The sequence below is a fragment of the Neophocaena asiaeorientalis genome, unplaced genomic scaffold (assembly GCF_003031525.2).
Source record: "Neophocaena asiaeorientalis asiaeorientalis breed wild unplaced genomic scaffold, Neophocaena_asiaeorientalis_V1.1 scaffold72, whole genome shotgun sequence".
NCBI classification, from domain to species: Eukaryota; Metazoa; Chordata; class Mammalia; order Artiodactyla; family Phocoenidae; genus Neophocaena; species Neophocaena asiaeorientalis.
In genome coordinates this window covers 9,441,373-9,461,944 of record NW_020185336.1, presented here as the reverse complement: position 1 = coordinate 9,461,944, position 20,572 = coordinate 9,441,373, and the positions used below count along the sequence as shown (strand labels likewise).

The 20,572-nt window shown below is 38.2% G+C and overlaps 1 protein-coding gene across 6 annotated transcripts in view; it reads left to right on the top strand.

Annotated features, from left to right (window-relative positions):
* The window catches only part of GPD2 (glycerol-3-phosphate dehydrogenase 2), a 134,174-nt gene that overhangs the window by 103,990 nt on the left and 9,612 nt on the right, over positions 1-20,572 (top strand). For all 6 annotated transcript variants that reach the window (XR_003001960.1, XM_024735957.1, XM_024735956.1 and 3 more), the window contains exons 9-13: positions 3,041-3,234; positions 12,301-12,435; positions 12,700-12,875; positions 13,583-13,714; positions 14,659-14,817. Coding sequence is in view for 5 of the 6 variants with exons in the window: in XM_024735957.1 (XP_024591725.1) it covers positions 3,041-3,234; positions 12,301-12,435; positions 12,700-12,875; positions 13,583-13,714; positions 14,659-14,817 (796 nt within the window). In the remaining variant the exon portion in view is untranslated. The remainder of the gene's footprint in view (positions 1-3,040; positions 3,235-12,300; positions 12,436-12,699; positions 12,876-13,582; positions 13,715-14,658; positions 14,818-20,572) is intronic.

Sequence of the window (20,572 nt, the reverse complement as noted above, 5' to 3'; positions counted from 1 at the left end):
GAGTTCAGGAGCCACTGATTTATTGACTTTAGGTGGCTAAACGGAGAGTGAGGACCAGGTATGCAGTGTATCCTGCAGGGCTATTTTCAGGGTATCTTTATGGAATTTATTAAGCTTGTCATGACCCTAACATTCCGCACGTGGAATTATCTTGTGCCATGGTAGCAGCTTTCTCTCTCTCTCTCTTTCTCTTATTCTGGATTGTTTTAATTTCATAAAACAACACACAGAAATCATTTACTTTTGAAGGCACTAAGCACATTAAGAAGGCATTAAGAGCAAATCTGGAATTTTCATCAGAGTTGTGGGTAGATGCTCTTACAAAAGCAGCAACAATACACCAAATGACTGAAATACATGAAAATAATCATCTCCTCCTTTTAGCCTACAGATGCTTTTTATTGCTGACGAAAGGTCAATTTTTTTTCTATAACGTGTGTGCATACTGCTAGCTCCAACACTGATTGCTAAGTAGTTAACAATAAATTGATTTCAGTTTAAGTAAGGGTACTTCGGGACGGCAATGGTCTGCATGAGAAAAATGTTCACTAGATCTAATCCTAGACACACACGTAAATTAGCAGCCAGCTTTTCCTGCTGATGTCAAGTGAATTATACATACTGAGAAAAGACCTATGCCTCACCACATTGTATATACCATCACTATAGTTGATAGCCATTTTCAAACTTTTGTGCCACCTTGCAGAATTAATCATTTGTAAGAAAACAAACCTTTCCCTAAGGGTGAGTTATGAATTAGGTAATTTAGAACCGATGAGAGGTATTTCCAAGTGGATTCTTAAATTTTTATACCATTCATTAATAGCTTTGGCTTCCCTCTGTGCTTGTTAATTTTATGTTTGACACATATGTCTTCACTTAAGCAGTTGATTCTCTACAGGTTCCAGTTATGTGTGTGTTGGTAACCATCACATTCACCCTTTAAACTGCTTTTTATTGCACTGAAAGATTTTGAAGGATTCAGTAGTTGTGCTTTTCTAACAGCATTTCATGTCTCAGTTGCTGAATATTATAATTTTATGCTGATGTTGATCAAGTTCATTGAGTTAGACACATAATATGATATCCGGTCCATAAAATGATGATATATAAAATATACTAACATGGAATTTGTTCCTTAAATATTAGAATATGGAATTTATCCTTTTGTTTCAATATAGCACTATTTACCAAATTAAAAGTTTGAACTCATGAGTTAATTTCTAATCACAAAGTGACTTATTTAATCTAAGGGCATATCAACCCAGGATCAAATTCGGTGCTTACAAAACATATTTTAACTAGTTTCTTTTAAGATCTTTAGAGAGTTTTATGGCAAATACAAAGAAAAAAAATATAGGCATACAGAGACTGGAAATACTCGATATTTGTAGTTTTCAATGTATTTTTAAAAAGTAAAATTATTTCCTGTAAGTAACCCTGAGTGAAGATGAGATCTTAGCTGAAGGTTTAAATGATTGACACACTTCTGTGGTGCTTTTTACATGTGCTAAATAGAATAACTGAGGCCTACTGTCTCCTGTGTCTCATGTAGGCTACAGATAGTGATCTCTTTCTGCAAGGCTGCGTGGACATGGCAGGCATTTCATGGGGCTGATGGGTCTTTGCAAAGAAATATTAGTACTCTTTATGGTTTAAATGAAGAAGATACATGAGCTAAGCTGACTGTAGGTTTCTTTTTCATAAAAAAGCCAGTTTTGTTTTGCTCTTAAACAGTATTTAGACTCTCATCCTTACACATCTGAATCTGAGTTTCATTTTTTGTTTTTAATTTTAAGGGAATGATAAGCATAAATAGTTGACCGTATGTCCCTTAAAATATGTGAGTTTAAGAGGGATTTCTTGAAACCAAATAGAATTATATTTCCTATTCAAGAAATGTTATTAATAGAAGCTAAAAATATATTCACAGAAAATACCTTTAACATTGGCTCCTTATGAGAGGTCAGTCAAATTGAGACAGCTGTCTGAAGACCAGTAGCATTCAGCTGTCTGAAAGGGACACTTGCAGTTTCCTTCTACTGCTTTCGCAGGACCTCCACAATTTTAGAATGGTTCATGGATACATTAAAACAAGAGTTTCTAATGATTTAATAATATAGCTGAACAGATTTTGTTAACGTTTATTGACACTTGCCTGTTCTTTCAAGTGTGTTTCACAATTTGGTCTTAGACTACTAAGTAGGTATTAGAAAAATTCTTGATTAATATTTTTGAAGGTTTTACATAGTCTGTCAGAAGAGGCGTCCCTGAACCTTGATTTAGCAGCATTGTACACCAGCATCTTCTGCCTAGTTAAAGATTTTCATCGCTAAGATATTACTCGACTTTTTGACCTTATATCCCAGTACACTGTTATTTAGGTAGTAGTAGAAAACTGAGCCCTTTTCTCATGGATGCGCTTCCTGAGATTTCTGTAAAATTGAAATAAAGTAAGAAATCTCGTATTTGGTGAGTGGTACAAACTTATTCAGGCACAGCGGAGTAAAGAACTTTTTGATCACATTTTAGTTTCTAGAAAGTTAGACCCTTCACTTTTCTCACGTACTTCTGAGACCTTAAACTGAAAGACGTGCCAGATGTCAAACGTCCCAGGAAAATACTTTTCATAGACTTGAAAAAAGGTTGAAGAGCTATCCTTCATTGACCATCATGAAAGAAATTATAGACATTTATCCTGCTGACATTATCTGATGTGAATGGTCCAAGGGATATAAAAACCCAAACAACTGGAAATTGAAGTCCACTTACTTAATCTACCTTGCATTACTGAGTGGGGGGGCCTGAGTTCTGCTGTGGAATATTATTATTATTATCACACTTGCCCCATTCCTTTTGTGTTACCAGAATTATTTTTTCCTTTAGGAATTTCTAGATTAGGGTAGTGGCAATAAAAGTAACAGTTCATGTGTTTCTTGTTTGTTTATATGAGAATTGGGAACAAAATAGTTTTTAGAATGCAGATTAAGAGCAAACTTCGGCTAATTTCAGAAATATATGACCCTTCTTTTTATCCCAGCCCAGAGAGCATGGGACTCCTTGACCCAGCGACCAGTGATGGGCGAGTTATTTTCTTCTTACCCTGGCAAAAGATGACTATCGCTGGCACTACCGACACTCCAACTGACGTCACACACCATCCTATTCCTTCCGAAGAAGACATCAACTTCATTTTGAATGAAGTGCGTAACTACTTGAGTTGTGACGTTGAAGGTAACTTACGAAGTTTACCCTCCCACTTTTGTATCTCCCAAACCATTCCAGCTCTCACTGGGTAATTGCCATGTGTCCAGTCTGACTCATCTTCACACCTGGCCGCCTCTAACTCTTATGTGCTGACCACTTCTTCTAGAAGGTTTATGAGGGCCAAATTATAACACAATAGGAAGAAGTTGCCTTTTTTCCCTTTACTTTCCACATCCACATGAAACACATACCATCCTTTTCTGGTCCTTTCTAATGGCAAGATTGGAGTGCTATTACGGGAGCTCTAAACACCCTTGCTCTTCCAGAAGAGTATGAAATGTTTGCATCACTATTTAATTTCTAGAGCTTGGGAAGATCTGATTTACAGATCTAGGATATCCATAGGAAATAATTAATCAGAGAAATGAGAGGATAGAGGTTTATGTATTCTAAGAAATTTAGTAAGCTAAATTTAGTTATTATGTGGAAACTGGAGTATTAACAGTGGATTTAGCTAAGAAGAATAAGTATACTTGTTTTAATTGAAAAAGCCAAAGTTTACTTCTTTCCAGTGCTAACCTGAGCATGGTTTCTTTTAACCTGGATATCATAGTACCTTCTTTTTTTTTTTTTTTTTTTTTTGCCATACGCGGGCCTCTCACTGTTGTGGCCTCTCCCGTTGCGGAGCACAGGCTCCGTACGCGCAGGCTCAGCAGCCATGGCTCACGGGCCCAGCCGCTCCGCAGCATGTGGGATCTTCCCGGACCGGGGCACGAACCCATGTCCCCTGCATCGGCAGGCAGACTCTCAACCACTGCGCCACCAGGGAAGCCCCATAGTACCTTCTTTTAACTTGGATGCCATAGCATTTTCTCCAGTGGACATAGATGGTATAATGTATTTTTTTTTTATCCGTGCTAGTTTCAGAAGTTTCCCAACATTATTTCCTATCTCAGTTAGTAGCCTCATCGTCCGACTAGTTGCCCAGCCTAGAAATGGCATGCTTATCTTTGCTGATCCTTCTCTTTCCACATCCAGTTCAACTCCCATCAATGCTCACTCTGAAGTATCCTGTAAATCCCCTCTCACTTTCATTACTCTGGGTCACACCTGTGTCACTTTTCACTTAGAGTTGCATTGGCCCCCTAACTTGCTTCCATATGTTAGGTCTCTGTCCCCACCCAGTCTGGTCCTTCCACCAGAACTCTCTAAAACACAGTTCTGATCATCACTTCCCTGCACAAAAATATCCCTTTGATAACTCATCATTAACTTCAGGAAAAATTTTAAACTATCTCATATGGAACCTAAGGCTTTCCACAACTTGTCTTTGCAGGTTTATATTCAACTACTCCACTTATGTGCATTCAATAGTTTAATCATATTACATTTCTTACTATTTCCAAATCAGGTCATGCACTTTTAAACCTTCATGCCTTGTTTACTTAGGTTGAAGTCTTGCTCTGGGATGTCTTTTCCCCCAACTTCTCATTTTGGCAAAATACTATTTATACTTCAGAAGCCAGATATCTTTCGTAGTCCCCTAGAATGCTGGTCTAGTATATCACAACATTATACAATAGGTAATAGTCTAAGATATATTCTTACTTGGAGCTCCTTACAGGTAAGGATTCTTTATTCAGTTACAAAGCTTGTTATATATCTGGTATGCCACTCATGATTGTTTTAAATCAAAATGAATTAGTAATAGGTGCTTTCAGCGTTTTTGATGCTGGTAGCAATTTGAAAATCTTTCTATATTAAGGTAGAAAGTTTAAGATTTTTGAAAATAGTCTTCATCTGTTTATATCAGGAATCTCCTATAATGTTGGCTTCACTGGAGGACATGCAAAGACACAATTTTTGTCTTAAGGTGACTCAGTAGCATCTGAGTCCTTTTTCCCTAAAGAATTTTTTTCATTATGTGATCACACATTTACAAACAAACAAACTGCTTTAAAAAATGATTTAGGGGATTCTCCTAGTTTAATTGATTGATCCATACTGTATAGTTTTAGTTTCTTCTAATTTCAAATAATGGGTGTAATTTCATTTTGAGTAGATTCTCTTTGGATAGCTGTAATAATAGTATAAGTGTATTAAATGCAACTGAAATCTGTGTGGCTAAACTTATATTCTTTCACACACACACGCAACACTCAAACATAGCTGTTTAAGAAATAGTCATGCCCTGTTTAATATCCATGCTTAAGTACTCAAAATGCATTTCAATTCCAGCTTTTTTTCCCACCTTTTGCAAAGTAGGAGGAGCTTCATCTGGGTATGATTTGTATTGATTATTGTTAATGAATCTTGCTTCATTTCACATTTACCTGGGTATGATATTTGTTAAAAGTGGGTTTATATAGGGCCATAAGAACAGGAAGTTTAGATTGTTAGAGCAAGAAATAAAATTAATTCAAGAGCAGAGAGCTATAGTTGACAGTTTCCAAATTCTTAAAGTTCAAATGCGCTAACGAGAAATCTAACTGCTTATACGGGATGTGCTGGGAACAGGTGTAGGTTCCAAAAGGCTGCTGTGTCCATATCGTGGGTGGGGATTTCCATCAGTGAAATGAGCCTTGGACTGGAACAGAGACTGAGCCTGTACCCATCACTTTTATTCTGCTTATTAATAGGTAGGAGACTTGGTAATACCTGCTGGGACCTACTCGGTCTATAGAGGTCTTTTCGGTTAACATACCTTTTGGTAGTCAGGTTAATTGGTGAAACTAACAAAGAGTTTTTGTCAGTTTTGATTTTTGGTAAAAGTGGATTGAAATTAATATGTGAACATTGTAAATCAGGCTTTTCCTCTGGTGCTCTCAGGACTCTTGAGATTACAAATTCTCCAGGTAGCAAATATCCAGGGTAAAAGCAGAAGTGACAGCTCTTTCATGTACTTCATTTATTTCCCTGTGCTCACCCTCTATCACACCTTTCTTACTTATCAACTTATCCTTTGAATCAGATGATTCTTTATGGTTTCTTTCCATTCTTATTTCTACTGGACTGAAGGCCTCAGAGTATATGAGGAATCACCCTCAGTCTTGGTAGAGTGCTAGTTAGCTAGAGTATGTCTATATCTAAAGTAAAGACATTCAAATTTGTATTTTTTCCAAGGAATTTAAGTGAAACCCAATACTCTCTCCTATACTGATGAAATGTGAAAGAGAAACTCGGCCTCAGGCACCATTCAGTTTTTTTGACTACATGCTGTTGCTACACATATTTTAATCTTTCCATTTGTCTGCAGTGGGTTATGCATGCTTTATTTTTTAAAACTCTACTGTCATTGAGCACTTTTTATGCTACACACTCTGCTAAGCATATTGCTTATATTATCTCTGATTCCTCATAACAACCTTGTTAGTTTTATTTTGTAATTCCCATTTTGTAGATGAAGAAACTGAGGCCCAGTGACTTTGTTTCTTTCCCATAGCTCATTCATGTTGGAGCCATGATATTGAATGCAGGTCACTCTAGCTCTAATACTTGTGCTTCTAAATATTATGCGGTATTCCAATTGGTAGTCCCGGGTTTGTCGCGTGATGTGATATTATATCCACTAGGGAGTGGATTAAGCCTCTCAGTTCATTTCATGGAAGCTGCCAGACACCTTCAAAATGATAGTGACCTTTGCTCTCGACTGGCCTTATTTGGATTTGAATGTTAAAGTAGAGAAGGTTTCATTTCTCATAACCAATCCCTTGGGCCAAGCAGTCTTTGCTACAGATTTAAAAAATAAAAAATTTGTGTAGATCCTAGAGGAAATACTTTTGAAATGGTTTGTATTCACCAGGGTTGAAACAATCATTTTAAAAGGATTTATTAAGTGGATGAATAAGTAAAATTCTGACAACAGTTTCTGAGCCTCCCCAAATGGCTATATTCTTGAGAAGAAAAAAAGTGTCAAATCTTAACACTCCATGCTGTTCGCAGCGGCTGCCACACTTCTGCGAAATGCATCGGAACAATTCTGAAAAGCATTTTGCCTGTTGGGAATGAGACCATGTCTTCTTTTACGATTTAGAAAGCTTTACATTCACAGGCTGAATTTTCTAGATTACTTGTTTGTTCTCTTCTGAAACGGGTAATTGATAGTTGTGCAGTGTGTATTGGGTTAGGAAGAAAAATGATCTTTTGAAAAATGTATCATTAAGTTCGCTGTGTAGAGGTTAATCAGAAGGACACAGTGGCGAAACTAAGCTGTGACTTAAAGGGATTGAGGAAGACAGAAGATTTGCAGAGTGCTTTATCCATGTAGTTTTTCTGGAGTGCTTCTCTAAGCAGCTTCTCTAGTTGTACACAGGTTTTCACATAGGCAATTAGTAGTGTTTATAGATTGCCTGTTATTCAATTAACAACGGAGCTGGCCATATCACCTCACTGCAGACCTGCCTTTTCACTGCCAGAGATTGTACCAGGGTTATCAACTTACACAGGCTTGGATGTCTTCCAGCTGTTTAATTATAGTGTCACGCGCTTTGCTTTTTCTAGTTTCATTAGTTTATAAATGTAATATGGTATCTTATTTCTGTGATTAACACTTCATTTCTGCAGGTTAAACATGCTGGTAGAGAAGGTATTGATTTCTGACACTGTTTCCCCTGTGTTCACGTAGATATTTTCACATGCTTTTCATTGATTTTTTGAAAGTGGCAAACAGGAGAAAGAGCACCCCAAAATGTATGGCTAAATAACTGATGGGAAGCAAAAGTGCACATTTAGCTTTTAATTGTTACTTCCTGCGGGCTCCATTTTCTATTAACTTAAAACCAACACTTGTCTTGCCAAGTTTTTAAGAATAAAAATATTAATTATCATTGGAAACAATTACACAGCACTTAGTCTTTTCAACCAGCTGTGGAAAATGTCTATTCAACTTTACTATTTATATTTTATTCTTTATATATTTTATACACTAAAACCTGAGTGAATTATTTATCAGGGTAGTAATAAAAATAATTCTTAAACATGATGGTAGAAGGACTATTTTATTTCCTTACTATCCTTCTGAAAATATCGACAAGTACTTTTATACATTCTGGAGTACTCATGGGATTTTTAACATCTGGGCAGTTGGCACTTAAAAATCAGAGTGGCATGGATTTATATACACTACCAAATGTAAAATAGATAGCTAGTGGGAAGCAGCTGCATAGCACAGGGAGATCAGCTCAGAGCTTTGTGACCCCCTAGAGGGGTGGGATAGGGAGGGTGGGAGGGAGACACAAGAGGGAGGGGATATGGACATATATGTATACATATAGCTGATTCACTTTGTTATACAGCAGAAACTAACACAACATTGTAAAACAATTATACTCCAATACAGATGTTAAACAAAAAAAAGGATCAACTGGGTGAGCCACTCTCATAAGTGGTGTTTAATGAGAATTTTTCTCAATTTTAATAGTAGTGTTGTTTCCTGTCATCTTGTTTTATTAAAGTGTTCAGTTCTTTTAAAAGAGGATATCCAATTGTTTAAATATATAGTCATTAGAAACCTTAAGTCTAGCATGTTGACTCAGAGGCCAAAATATTATTGCTTTTGATTTTGTAATGTCAGCTCTTGTTTGATATAAAAAGTTCAGAGAATGTTTTAATATGCCATTTCATATTTATTGATCACAATACATGACTCCTACTTGATACAGTATTTGAGGTACTGAGAAATACTAGAATCGATATTGCCGAAGACTTTCAACATGGTGAGGAAGATGCAACAGTAATGCCATCTTGTTTAGCTATCCTGATGGTACGAGGACCAGGAAAATCAAGATGAATCTTTGAGCTCTGAAGCATAAAATCCTTGAGTTGAGTTATTTTCTTCACGTGTTATACCATGGAGAGTTAAAGTAGGTGATGTTCACTGTCTACTCTTGGCTACAACCTAAATGATAGAACCGACTTCTGGGTAAGAACTTGAGGGTAGGAGTACCTAATTTAGTACAAATATTTTCATTTCTTTGAATTGATGAGATTAGTATGAGAGGAGGATACTTTGAAATGGTAAATATGGAACATGTTACGACAATAAAGTATTTTGAGGTGGGGCGTCTCATACTATTACAGCAGATTATATTCTCACAGTCAAATTTCACTGAAAGGATGCTCCATTGTAGACATGGGCAAGGTGGCCATGGGGGAAATACCCAGCTTGATGATCAACCAGGACAAGTCTGAGATCTACCACTTGGTGGTTTTACTCTAGAACTGCCTTATGCAATATTATAGCCTGTACGTGTGCATATCCTGTGGCTATTTAAATTTAGTTAAAATGAAATAAAATTTGAAATTCAGTTTCTCAGTTGCATGGACCACATTTCAAGTGCTTAATAGCCTCATGCAGCCAGTGGCTAGTGAATCAGACAGTTTAGATACAGAGCATTTCCATCACTGCAGAAAAGTCTATGGAACAGTGCTGCTTTACAGAAGCTAGAGGTATTTACATAGACATGTAGAGAAGCACTCAATTTATTAGTCATTGAATTTGTATTTTTTGTTTTTTGTTATTATAAAATAAATAATGTATTATCATGTAAAAGAAGATCTCCAGATATAAGAAGCCTCAAGAGGTGATTAATTTAGTGATTGAGCGATGTCTTTAGCGAAGGGCCCTTATTTCTCTTCACTCCACCACCCCCCAGGTAGGCTTCATGCTATGGTTGTTTCCCCCATGGTTACAATATGGCTGCAGCAGTTCCTGGCAATTTTGGAAGGTTCTCTATGCTATCTGTCCACTGCTTTTGAATCTCTTTCTAAAGAGAATTTGAATAAGAGTTTAACAGCACACAAGGTTTCCACTGTGTGTGAGTAAGTAATAAAGAGAGAAACCTGTTTAGTTTGTTGCTGTCTTTTCTATAAGAGGTTAGAATTCATGTTTCATGTGTTTAGCTATGCTGTGCCTTGTGGGTCTAGGTTATACCCATAGCCCTGACTGGTCATTACTTAATTTGGATGGTAGAGAGGTAAAAAGTGCTTTTATTCTTCAGCAGCAAATGGCATTTTGAATAATCCATAAAAATCATTAAATCTCAAGGTTGGGAGAAAACTGATAGATGATAGATCACCTGATCCAACCACACTTTAGTCTAATAACATAAAAATGCTGCAGGCTATAAAGCCTGATTCATACTTGAAATATGATTTAAAATTTGATTATCCTTAAATGAATCTTTTTAAATAAATATAATCCCAACATTCATCTGATATAATTCTCAGGCTAAAAAGCTGAATGCTAAGATATCAAGCAAAATAAATTAAGGTTCCTGACATGTTATGAACTCTTCCTGTTAGTGTTTTCTTTTCTTGTTTTGAGTATCAATTTCAAAAGTAAGGATTAAAAATGGTATCAGTATACAGAATGTTTTATTTAATTTTCCTCCATGAATGAAAAACTCAAGTGTTTTAGTTTGGTCTTTTCGTTTCAGACAGTACAGTTTCATAGATGTATTTTTCTGCCTGTTATACCAGAAAAGGTAAAGCATTTGCCACAAAGGTTATTTGCATGTGCTTTAAATTTAGAAAGTCTAGTTTTCCACAGAATAATTTTAAGATCAGTCAGAAGGCTGTAAGAACTGAAACCAAATTCCTGATCAGCGTGGCTACCTAAGGAATTTCAGAGAACACACTCTGCAGACTTTGCAGTGACCACAATGACGTTCTAAGTGGTTGGCTAAGTTTTATTTTTGACTCTGAGGGCAATTTGAACTCTAATGGAAAATAGTGGTAATTTCCTAGTAAAGCTTTTTGTAAAGATTAAAATATTGCATGATTTATGTTGAGGTTTTACAAGACTTTTGTGGAATTGTGTGGAGCAAGAATTAACCCCCATTCCATGGAGGCCATCAGAATTAAACATACTGAAGAGGATGCACCCTTCAAAGGGGCAGATCTAGGGATGGAATCCCTACATCGAGTTACCAGTTAACAGGACTGCAAGCCTTAGGCTTTCCTCACCAGTGTATGAGGTTTACTCTCCCTTTGTTTCAGATTCAGTGTTGGGATATGGGTTTGATTAAACACTCCCATAGAGGTGTATGGGTACCTCTTCTTTCGGATTATAGTCATGTTTAGAGTGTGGTCCTTAAGGAGCTAAGCTAAAATACGTCAGATTACCTTAGTTGAAGTTATCTTTACCAGAAATCTTTTTTTCATTTGAGATCAAGATGGAGAGATTGTCATGCAGTATTACTTGTTTTTAGGATCTTTCCCCTGTACTTTTTAGGTGCTTTTTTTTTCCTCTTTTCTTTTTTTTTTTTTTTTGACTAGTCCAATATACGAGTCACATCAAAGAGTCTTTGTGACTCTTTACACAAGATTTCGCTCGATATATATTTAAGTACTTTTCAGAGTCTGCTGTGTCTAAATGTATAGGAGGTTCGCTGTACAAGAACACAGGACCAAGGGGTGAGTGGGATCTGAAATCCTGACTGCCCTCTGCTGCTAATAAGTATCTTTGTCCCTGAGAAGAGATAGCAAGATATACTCTACGGGGGAAATGTAGCAAGTCATGTCTCTTGGGGTTTTTTTTTTGCGGTACGCGGGCCTCTCACTGCCGTGGCCTCTTCCGTTGCGGAGCACAGGCTCCGGACGCGCAGGCTCAGCGGCCATGGCTCACGAGCCCAGCCGCACCGCGGCACGTGGGATCTTCCCCGGGCCGGGGCACGAACCTGTGTCCCCTGCATCGGCAGGCGGACTCTCAGCCACTGCGTCACCAGGGAGGCTCTCTTTTGGTTTGTTTTTATTTTGTTTCTGCTTTGTTGTTGTTCTTTGTAACTACTGCAGATTGTCCCAGCTGAGGGTTGCTAACATTTGTTTCTTTTGTCTCCTTTTTGGGACCCATGTCAGTGATTTTCCAGTTCTTTACTTTTTTCGTCCAGGTTATCTTTGTAACAAAACAATTCTTTGAGTTTTTCTTGTAACTTACCCACTCACTTAGTTCTTATATTTAACGATATTCCCTCCCTTTAAAAGTACATATTCATGTGTTCCTTTTACTGAACTCTTTTCTGCTTTCTAATCATTTTAGTTTTGTTGAGACGTCTTTGAGTAATCCTCTTAACCCTTGGCATTGATCCTTCGCAGTAAGAAGAGGGGATGTCCTGGCAGCATGGAGTGGTATTCGCCCCCTTGTTACAGATCCCAAGTCTGCAGATACACAGTCCATCTCCCGAAATCACGTCGTGGATATCAGTGAGAGCGGCCTCATCACTATAGCAGGTATGGCATATTACCTTGTTGTTGGGGTGTGCTTATATCTAAAGCAGCTTGAGTTAAATTCTCATACCAGAATCCCTTTTAATGCTAAAGAACAGGGACTTTTTTTTTTTTTTTTTATGATTCTGAGTAAAATCTTATGCGTTGCTTTGCCACATTTGTTATAAAACAACTGGTGACTTTTGTTATTGATAAGTTGATAAATGGTTAATTATAAGAAAAACAAGGGGTGGTAACCTAATGAATTATTTATCAATGTATTTGTAGGTGGAAAGTGGACAACCTATCGATCTATGGCAGAAGATACCATAAATGCTGCAGTCAAGACCCACAATTTGAAAGCAGGACCAAGTAGAACAGTTGGGCTTTTCCTTCAAGGGGGCAAAGATTGGAGCCCTACACTCTACATCAGGCTTGTCCAGGATTATGGACTTGAAAGTGAGGTGGGCATGCATTGCCACATCATCTTACTCTTGACCTAATCTCACTATTGCCAGTAACAGAATCGGCAGCCATGTGGCCTCCATGATTTCGAGTTTCCTGTTGCTGGGTTTGTTTCTGTCTGTGTATTGTGGGAGTGAACTAATGGGAAAAAGCACTTTTTAGGTGCTTTAGTCACCTAAAAAGCAATGCACGTTTTGGTTTCTGTTTTAGAATCTGGAGTTTGTTTGGCTTGTTCCTAGCAGACAGGACCTCCCAAATTCCTTCTGTCTCGAGCATAAGGAAGGCTGTTCTTCAGATGTGTTATCTGGAGCAGAATGAAGCTGAAGCTTCACCAGTCACTGATACAGTAATACATGTGTAGAAGCATTAGTGCTGGCCTAAGCGTTTGGAGCCAAAGTATTTTCCCCCCACAGAATCAAAATCTAACACTCTCCTAGGATTTTTAGTTACAGGCTGTAAAATACCAGTCACTGATACAGTAATACATGTGTAGAAGCATTAGTGCTGGCCTAAGCGTTTGGAGCCAAAGTATTTTCCCCCCACAGAATCAAAATCTAACACTCTCCTAGGATTTTTAGTTACAGGCTTAAAAAAAAAAAAAAAAAAAAAAAAAAAACTGACAAGATAAGCATGTACATTGTTTTGCTTTGTACCTAGAAGCTATTGATATTCAGAGGACCTGCCTGATGCAGTTTTGTTTCCTTAGGTGGCCCAGCATCTTGCCGCCACCTATGGCGACAAGGCTTTTGAGGTGGCCAAAATGGCGAGTGTGACGGGAAAGCGGTGGCCCATTGTTGGGGTGCGTCTTGTGTCAGAATTTCCATACATTGAAGCAGAGGTACGTGAATGGCCATATGGGAATTTCCTGTCTGCCCGGGGATACCTTTCATCTGTTCACTTTGCATCCTCTTTAGAAATAATATATAGCTAAGTTTTAATGTGCATTCATCAGCTAAAACCTGGAGTAAAACGTCTGCCCAGCACAGTTCCTTTCATTTACAAAATTTTAATTTCAACTCTGAAGTGATATTGATAGTGGTAACAATAATAATAGAAAATATGGATTTCTTTCTCCTCCACGGAGCTATCTCAAATCTTACCGATTCACAGTTGTTTGCCCCTTTTGAGAACTTGTAGCTCCTCAAATTTGTACCACTTACGCACTGCCTGATGCCGTATCTCGACTTGACACTTTATATTCATTTATAATTCACCACACTTTAAAAACATGGGTGTCCAAGTAAGCATTTTGTTGTTGATTGAAGGCAAGATTTCTGTCATCTTATTACTCTGAGACAGAAAACTTTGGATAGCCAAAAGAGATGAGACCATAACTTTTTTTTTTTAATATCTTTATTGGACTATAATTGCTTTACAGTGTTGTGTTAGTTTCTGCTGTATAACAAAGTGAATCAGCTATATGCGTTACGTATATCCCCATATCTCCTCCCTACTCAGCTATGTAAATTAACATCCATGTCATGTATGAACAACGAGGTGATTACTGTGTATGGTAAATGAAAAGTGATGCAATTTACATGTTTGCACCAGGTTCTTTTCAAGGAGAAGGCATTAATAGCTCTTATCCAAATTGTCCCAAGTTCCAAATCTTCTTGTCAGGCAGATGGGGAACTTGTATGATGTCACTATGTATCATGCCTGCTAAAGAACCGGATATGTAAAAAAAAGGTCACTTTTCCTAAGCATGAATTTTAAGTGAAGCTTTATTCCCCCTTTTTAAAAAAGGCCTAAATTAATAATTTTACTTTAATTCAAACTCAGGTGAGATATGGGATTAAGGAGTATGCCTGCACTGCGGTGGATATGATTTCACGTCGTACTCGCCTGGCCTTTCTAAATGTCCAGGCAGCAGAGGAGGCCCTACCCAGGATTGTTGAACTGATGGCCAGAGAACTGAGCTGGGGTGATTCTAAAAAAGAGGTATTGTATAGAAGTCTTTAAAACCAGTTTCCATTATAGACATGCAATGTCTTAATCTGTTAGTAGAGGCTGGCATAGTTTGTTTTTTTTTTTTGCGGTACGCGGGCCTCTCACTGTTGCGGCCTCTCCCGTTGTGGAGCACAGGCTCCGGATGCGCAGGCTCAGCGGCCATGGCTCACGGGCCCAGGCGCTCCGTGGCATGTGGGATCTTCCCGGACCGGGGCACGAACCCGTGTCCCCTGCATCGGCGGGCGGACTCTCAACCACTGCGCCACCAGGGAAGCCCGGCTAGCATAGCTTTTGATGGTGACTTTAGATTGCCTGCCAGTTTTTGTGTGTGTGTGTTTAATATCGCTAGGCCTTAGAAAACTGGAAAGCTATTCTTGTAACAAATATCTTGTTTTAACAAATTCTTGTAACAAATATCCTTATAACCAAATATTCTTCCCGGTTGTTTTTGGAAAATCCCTTATAGAAAAATGTTCTCAAATTTGTGGTCGTAATTCCTGAAAAAGTAAGATAATAACAATTGTGGGTAGAACCTTTTCTGGTTTTCACTGAAAACATTCTTAGAATGTATTCTACAGTGAAATTCACACTCCTGCAAGGTTGCCTTTGGTAGGAAATTGTGGTTTTATGGCCTGACCACCAAATGCTTATTGATTTGTGTCATTTGAAATTTTATATTTATATCCGAATTAAAAAAAGAAAGCCAGCGATACTCAGATGCCCACATATACAGCCCCGGGCTTCTTGTAATAAACAGAAGAGCATCCTGATCTTTAATTAAACCAAACTGTAGTGATGCGCAGAGGCATTTTCATGTATTTATTCAGAAAATACTCTCTGTTCATTGGTTTAGTTCCTGTCCCCCCGCCAAGTCTTTCTTGAACCCATTCCGTGTAGGCTCTTTCATGGCCACTTTGCTGTAGTGGCTCTGGTCACACTCCCCAGGCACCTTCATGTTGCTCAACGTGCTTGTCAGCTCTCGTCATCCTTTTACGCAACCAGTTAGTAGCCTTGACACAGTTGATTCCTCCCTCCTTCCTGAACACCACCTGTCTTAGTCTACTCAAGCTGCTATAACAGGATACCACAGGCTGGGTGGCTTAAATAACAGACTAATTTATTTCTCACATTTCTGGAGCCTGGAAATCTGAGATCAGAGTGCCAGGTGAGATGGCTGGGTTCTGGCGAGAGCCTTGCTCCTGGCTTTGAAACAGATGCCTTCTGGGGGACACAGAGAGCCAGAGAGAGCTCTTGCTGAGGGTGCTAATCCCAATGAGGTTTATCTAAAGCTAGTTACCTCCCCAAAGCCCCATCTCCGAATCCCATCACATTGGAGGTTAGGCTGTCAACATATGAATTTAGGAGGATACAACTCAGTCCACAGCACCATCTCTCTCAGATCTCCTCCTGCCTTCCTCAAACTACTGCCATTACTGACCTCTCCATGTCGTAAATACCTATTCCACTCTTTGGTTGCTTGGGCCTAAATCTTATTTTCATACTTGATCTAAGCCCATCAGCAAACCGTATCATACTTGTCTTCAAATAATGGCTTGAGTTCAACGCTCTCTTAACTGCTGTCACCCTGATTCAGGCTATCAGCATCTCTTACATGGATTATTATAACAGGAGCCTGCTGTAATCTGGCCACCACCTTTCTGATCCCCCGCATTTTTCTTCCCATTTATTCACTCTCTCCAACCCACAGGTTGAGTTGCTTTTCTTTATTCAAGCCCTACTGATCCCTCTCCCTGGAATGCTCTTCCCTAGATGTCCTCATGGCCTACTCCCTCACTTCCTCCTTGTCTCCACTCCAAGGAGGTCTCTCTTCACTGGACTGAATAAAAGAGTAGCCCCCAATCCGAATGGCATCTTCTACTCCTTCCTTTATTTTTCTCTTTAGCATCAATTCTCATTTGACATACCATGCATTTAGTTTATTTACTGTCGGCCTCACCGCCCGGAAGTAAGCGTCCCAAAGGAAGGGATGTGATCTGTTTTGTTTCTGTACCCTCAGTGCCTGGCATATAAAAGGCCCTAAATAATGTGTATTGAATGAGTGAATGAACATTACTGAGCATGTATGTCACATGCTGAAGGTGTAAGGAAGGACCGGGCATAGGTCTTGTCCTTAAAGCGTTTTCAATGTGGTGGAGATTCCTGAAGATGGTTACATATTTGTCACCTGGGAATGGTAGGGAAAAAGGCAGATTTTAAGGCTTGACTATCAAGAGTCTTCAGGGGTGAAACCATGGCCCTACATTTAAAATTTTCTCCTCCAGTAATCTTAATGCCATGTATGTAGTGTACTGATGGTAGAAATCACTGTTTGAAAAGAGTTCCTTAATCCTATCACAACACTGACAGGCATAAACTTTACCCTCATTTTATAGTTGAGGAAACAGGCTTAGGGAGAAAGTCCCCGTGAGAGTTCATACAACTAGTAGGTTGTGGAACTGGGATTGAAACCAGGTTTTCTGATCCCAGAACATACCCTTTTCCCACCCCACCCTGTTGCCTCTGCATTGGCCGGACTGGTTTATAGCTCTTCCTGTTTTGAGTTTTGGTTTGGCCAATTAAAGCTATATACTGGGGAGTGGTGGTGGTGGGATGAATTGGGAGACTGGGATTGACATATATACACTAATATGTATAAAGTAGGTAACGAATAAGAACCTGCTGTATAAATAAAATAAAATTCAAAAAAAAATGAAATAAATGAATAAATAAAGCTATATACTGAGGCAACACAAGAATGAAACTTACTCTTGTGCCACTGCCAATCATTTTTACCATATAGAAGGACTGGTGATAATGTGTTCCTGTAAAAATTATGGTTGAAATGATCTGAATATGCAGGCAGGTACTTTGTGCCAGGAATTCAGGCTGTAGGAGGTAAGAAGGAGGAAGAAAATTCTGTAAACTGCTTGTGTTCAGCCCTCCCGAGGAAACTAGATTTAACTTCAGTTTAGATTTTATGAGCAGATTTATGTATTCAGAAATATTCTCCTATCCCCCTTAACAAACAAAATAACAGAAATAAAAGACCTAAAGTTATTACTCAGTATCTGAGACATAGGAGTATTAATGAGAACTGTGGACAGTCTAGAGAGAACAAAGGAGAGGGAAAAAAGAATTAAAGGTTAGAAAGCTGGACTTCTGAGAAAAGGTTAAAAGCATTGGGATTACTTAACCTGCAAAAGTGAAAGAGGAACAAGGTGATAAATAACTCTCTGCAGATGAATTGTGGTTGTTTTTACCAGTCAGTACTTAATGAGTGACTTGTATACTGAGCATTATACCAAATATTTTAGGGGAATGATAAATAGCTCATAGTTTCAGGGATCTTCAAATTTAATTGAGTGGTTACAACACATATATACCTCGGAAATGTGTGTATATTTCCCAAAATTTATAGAAGGATTTAGAGAACTGTTACTCAAGACCAAAGGCAGCCAACTTGGAAGAAATGGTTAGGGTGGAAGGTGTTGTCTAGGGGACTTGGGGACTGACAGAGGAGTTGGTGAAGACATTTAGAGAATGTGTCATTGTCAGGTTGTGTTTTACACAATTATATAAATTAATACATAATTATAAATAAATATCAATATATAACATCAGTGAAAAGATGACTACATGGTCAAAAGAGTTTGGGAAATTCTGAGTTAAACAAATGAAACCATTTTCTTTAATGCAGATAATTTGGTGCCTTTAAAATGCTTATGTGCATTGTCAGTTTCCAAAAGGCAATTTATTTGGAGACAGACCCAACTCTCACTTGTTGGAAGGGCTGGTAGAAAGGGAAACTAGTATTGCTTTAGGATGTATTTTGGGAAATGCTGCCGTATTATTTGGTAAGGTAGACTTTATACCCCTCAGACAAAACATGCATTTCATTGAGAGACTTTAAAGAGAAGACCACTCGAGTAGATTGTGGGTGTCTCACAAAAAGAAAATTTTCAAAATTGATCCAGCAAGGAGAATAAAGGGGAAGCAAGTGAAAAATGGAGTGACTATGGACAAAGCAAGCTAATAAGCACCAAATATCAAACAGATGGAAGATACGTACTCAACAATGAAAGGGTATCCAGGACTAATAAGGATGTGTATGAACAGTGTCAGGAATTGGCTGAGTGTTGGCAAAAATACTAAAAACACCAAAAATAACTGGTAAAAATGGAAAAGAATGCAAGTAAGGCCTAACCTAGGTCATTGCTCAAGGTGACTAGCACCAAATCCTTGACCGCCGGAGAAGGGAGAGAACCTTTCAACTCATAGTTTAATACCAATTTGTTTTTCTTTTTTTCCTTTTTTGTCAAGGAGAATGATTTTCATTGTGAGAAGAGCAAAATAAATATTGGTAAGAGGAAATAGACATTCAAATAGGAGGCTGCTCTAAATGAGTTTGTATGCCAACCCAGAAATGTTATACTTCAGGGTACTCAGAGAATTTGCAGGTGGGATTTATTTAACTACTGTTGAGCTTTAAAAGATTATGGCAATATGGCAAATAGGAAGAGCACCAGAAGACAGAAGGTAGGCAAATGTAGTACCGCATTCCAAAAAGGGAGAAGGGGGGGAAATATAGTTTGTAACCTATAAATTAGTGGTCTTGGTATTGGTCTTGGGCAGTTTTCCAGGTTATGGCATTTTAAGTTTGTTTTATCAGCATTTAGCAAGAAGTAGTGATCACTGGAAGGTAGTAAGAAATCATTTCAGACATATTTTCTTTTCAGAAAGAGTAACAAGTTTGTCAGATCGAGGAAATGTTGTAAACATAATGTATTCGGATTCCATGAAGCATTTTATGAAGCCGCATGTGATATCATCTAAAATTGGTGGATTTGTAACCAAATGATCACTATCCTCAGAAGAGGGCTTTGATAGCAGGTCATGAGGATTCTGTCTTTGGTCTTGACCTAGTCTACTGTGGTTCAGGTGCCTAGATTACGACACTAATGGCATGCATCTTTGGTGTACCTGTAAGGAACTGGAGGGAGAGTGAACGTTTGGTGACAACTTGAAGCAATGGGGGAGATTACATTAGGTATAATATAATAGACATAAATGGCAAACCTTACATTAGGTAGAAAAACAACTCCATCCATTCATGATAGATTTGACAAGACTTCAACAGTAGCACATGCAAAAAAGAAATATGATTTTCGTTAACTGTGAATGCACAGCAGGTAACAGTGGATCATGGCTGCCCCCAACTGCAATTACAGTCTTAGGCTGCCTAATAGAAATCATATCTCTAGATTGATGAAGCTGATAGTTACTTCTTTCTAGGTACTTGCCAGACCTCTGCTGGAGTATTATGTTGTGTTCTGATCATTTTATTATATGACAGACTAGTTGTGGTTTGGGAGAAATTATTCAGCATGGTAATGGGATTTAAAATCATGTCTCATGCAGGAGAGTAGTTCTAGACTTAAAGAAAATTCTTAAAGAGGAAAGCTCTGTCCTTTGATATTTGTTGTGGTGTGATACAGGAAAAAAAAACTTAGACTTTATAAAACATTACTGTAAGGGAAGGGGGTGGTGGTGGGATGAATTGGGAGATTGGGATTGACATATATACACTAAAATGTATAAAATAGATAACGAATAAGAACCTGCTGTATAAAAAATAAAATAAAATTCAAATATTAAAAAAGATAAGAAATTACAAACTGTGTATTACCCCAGCATTTTGCATGTCCTTACATTGCATTTCCACATATTTATATATGTACATACTGTA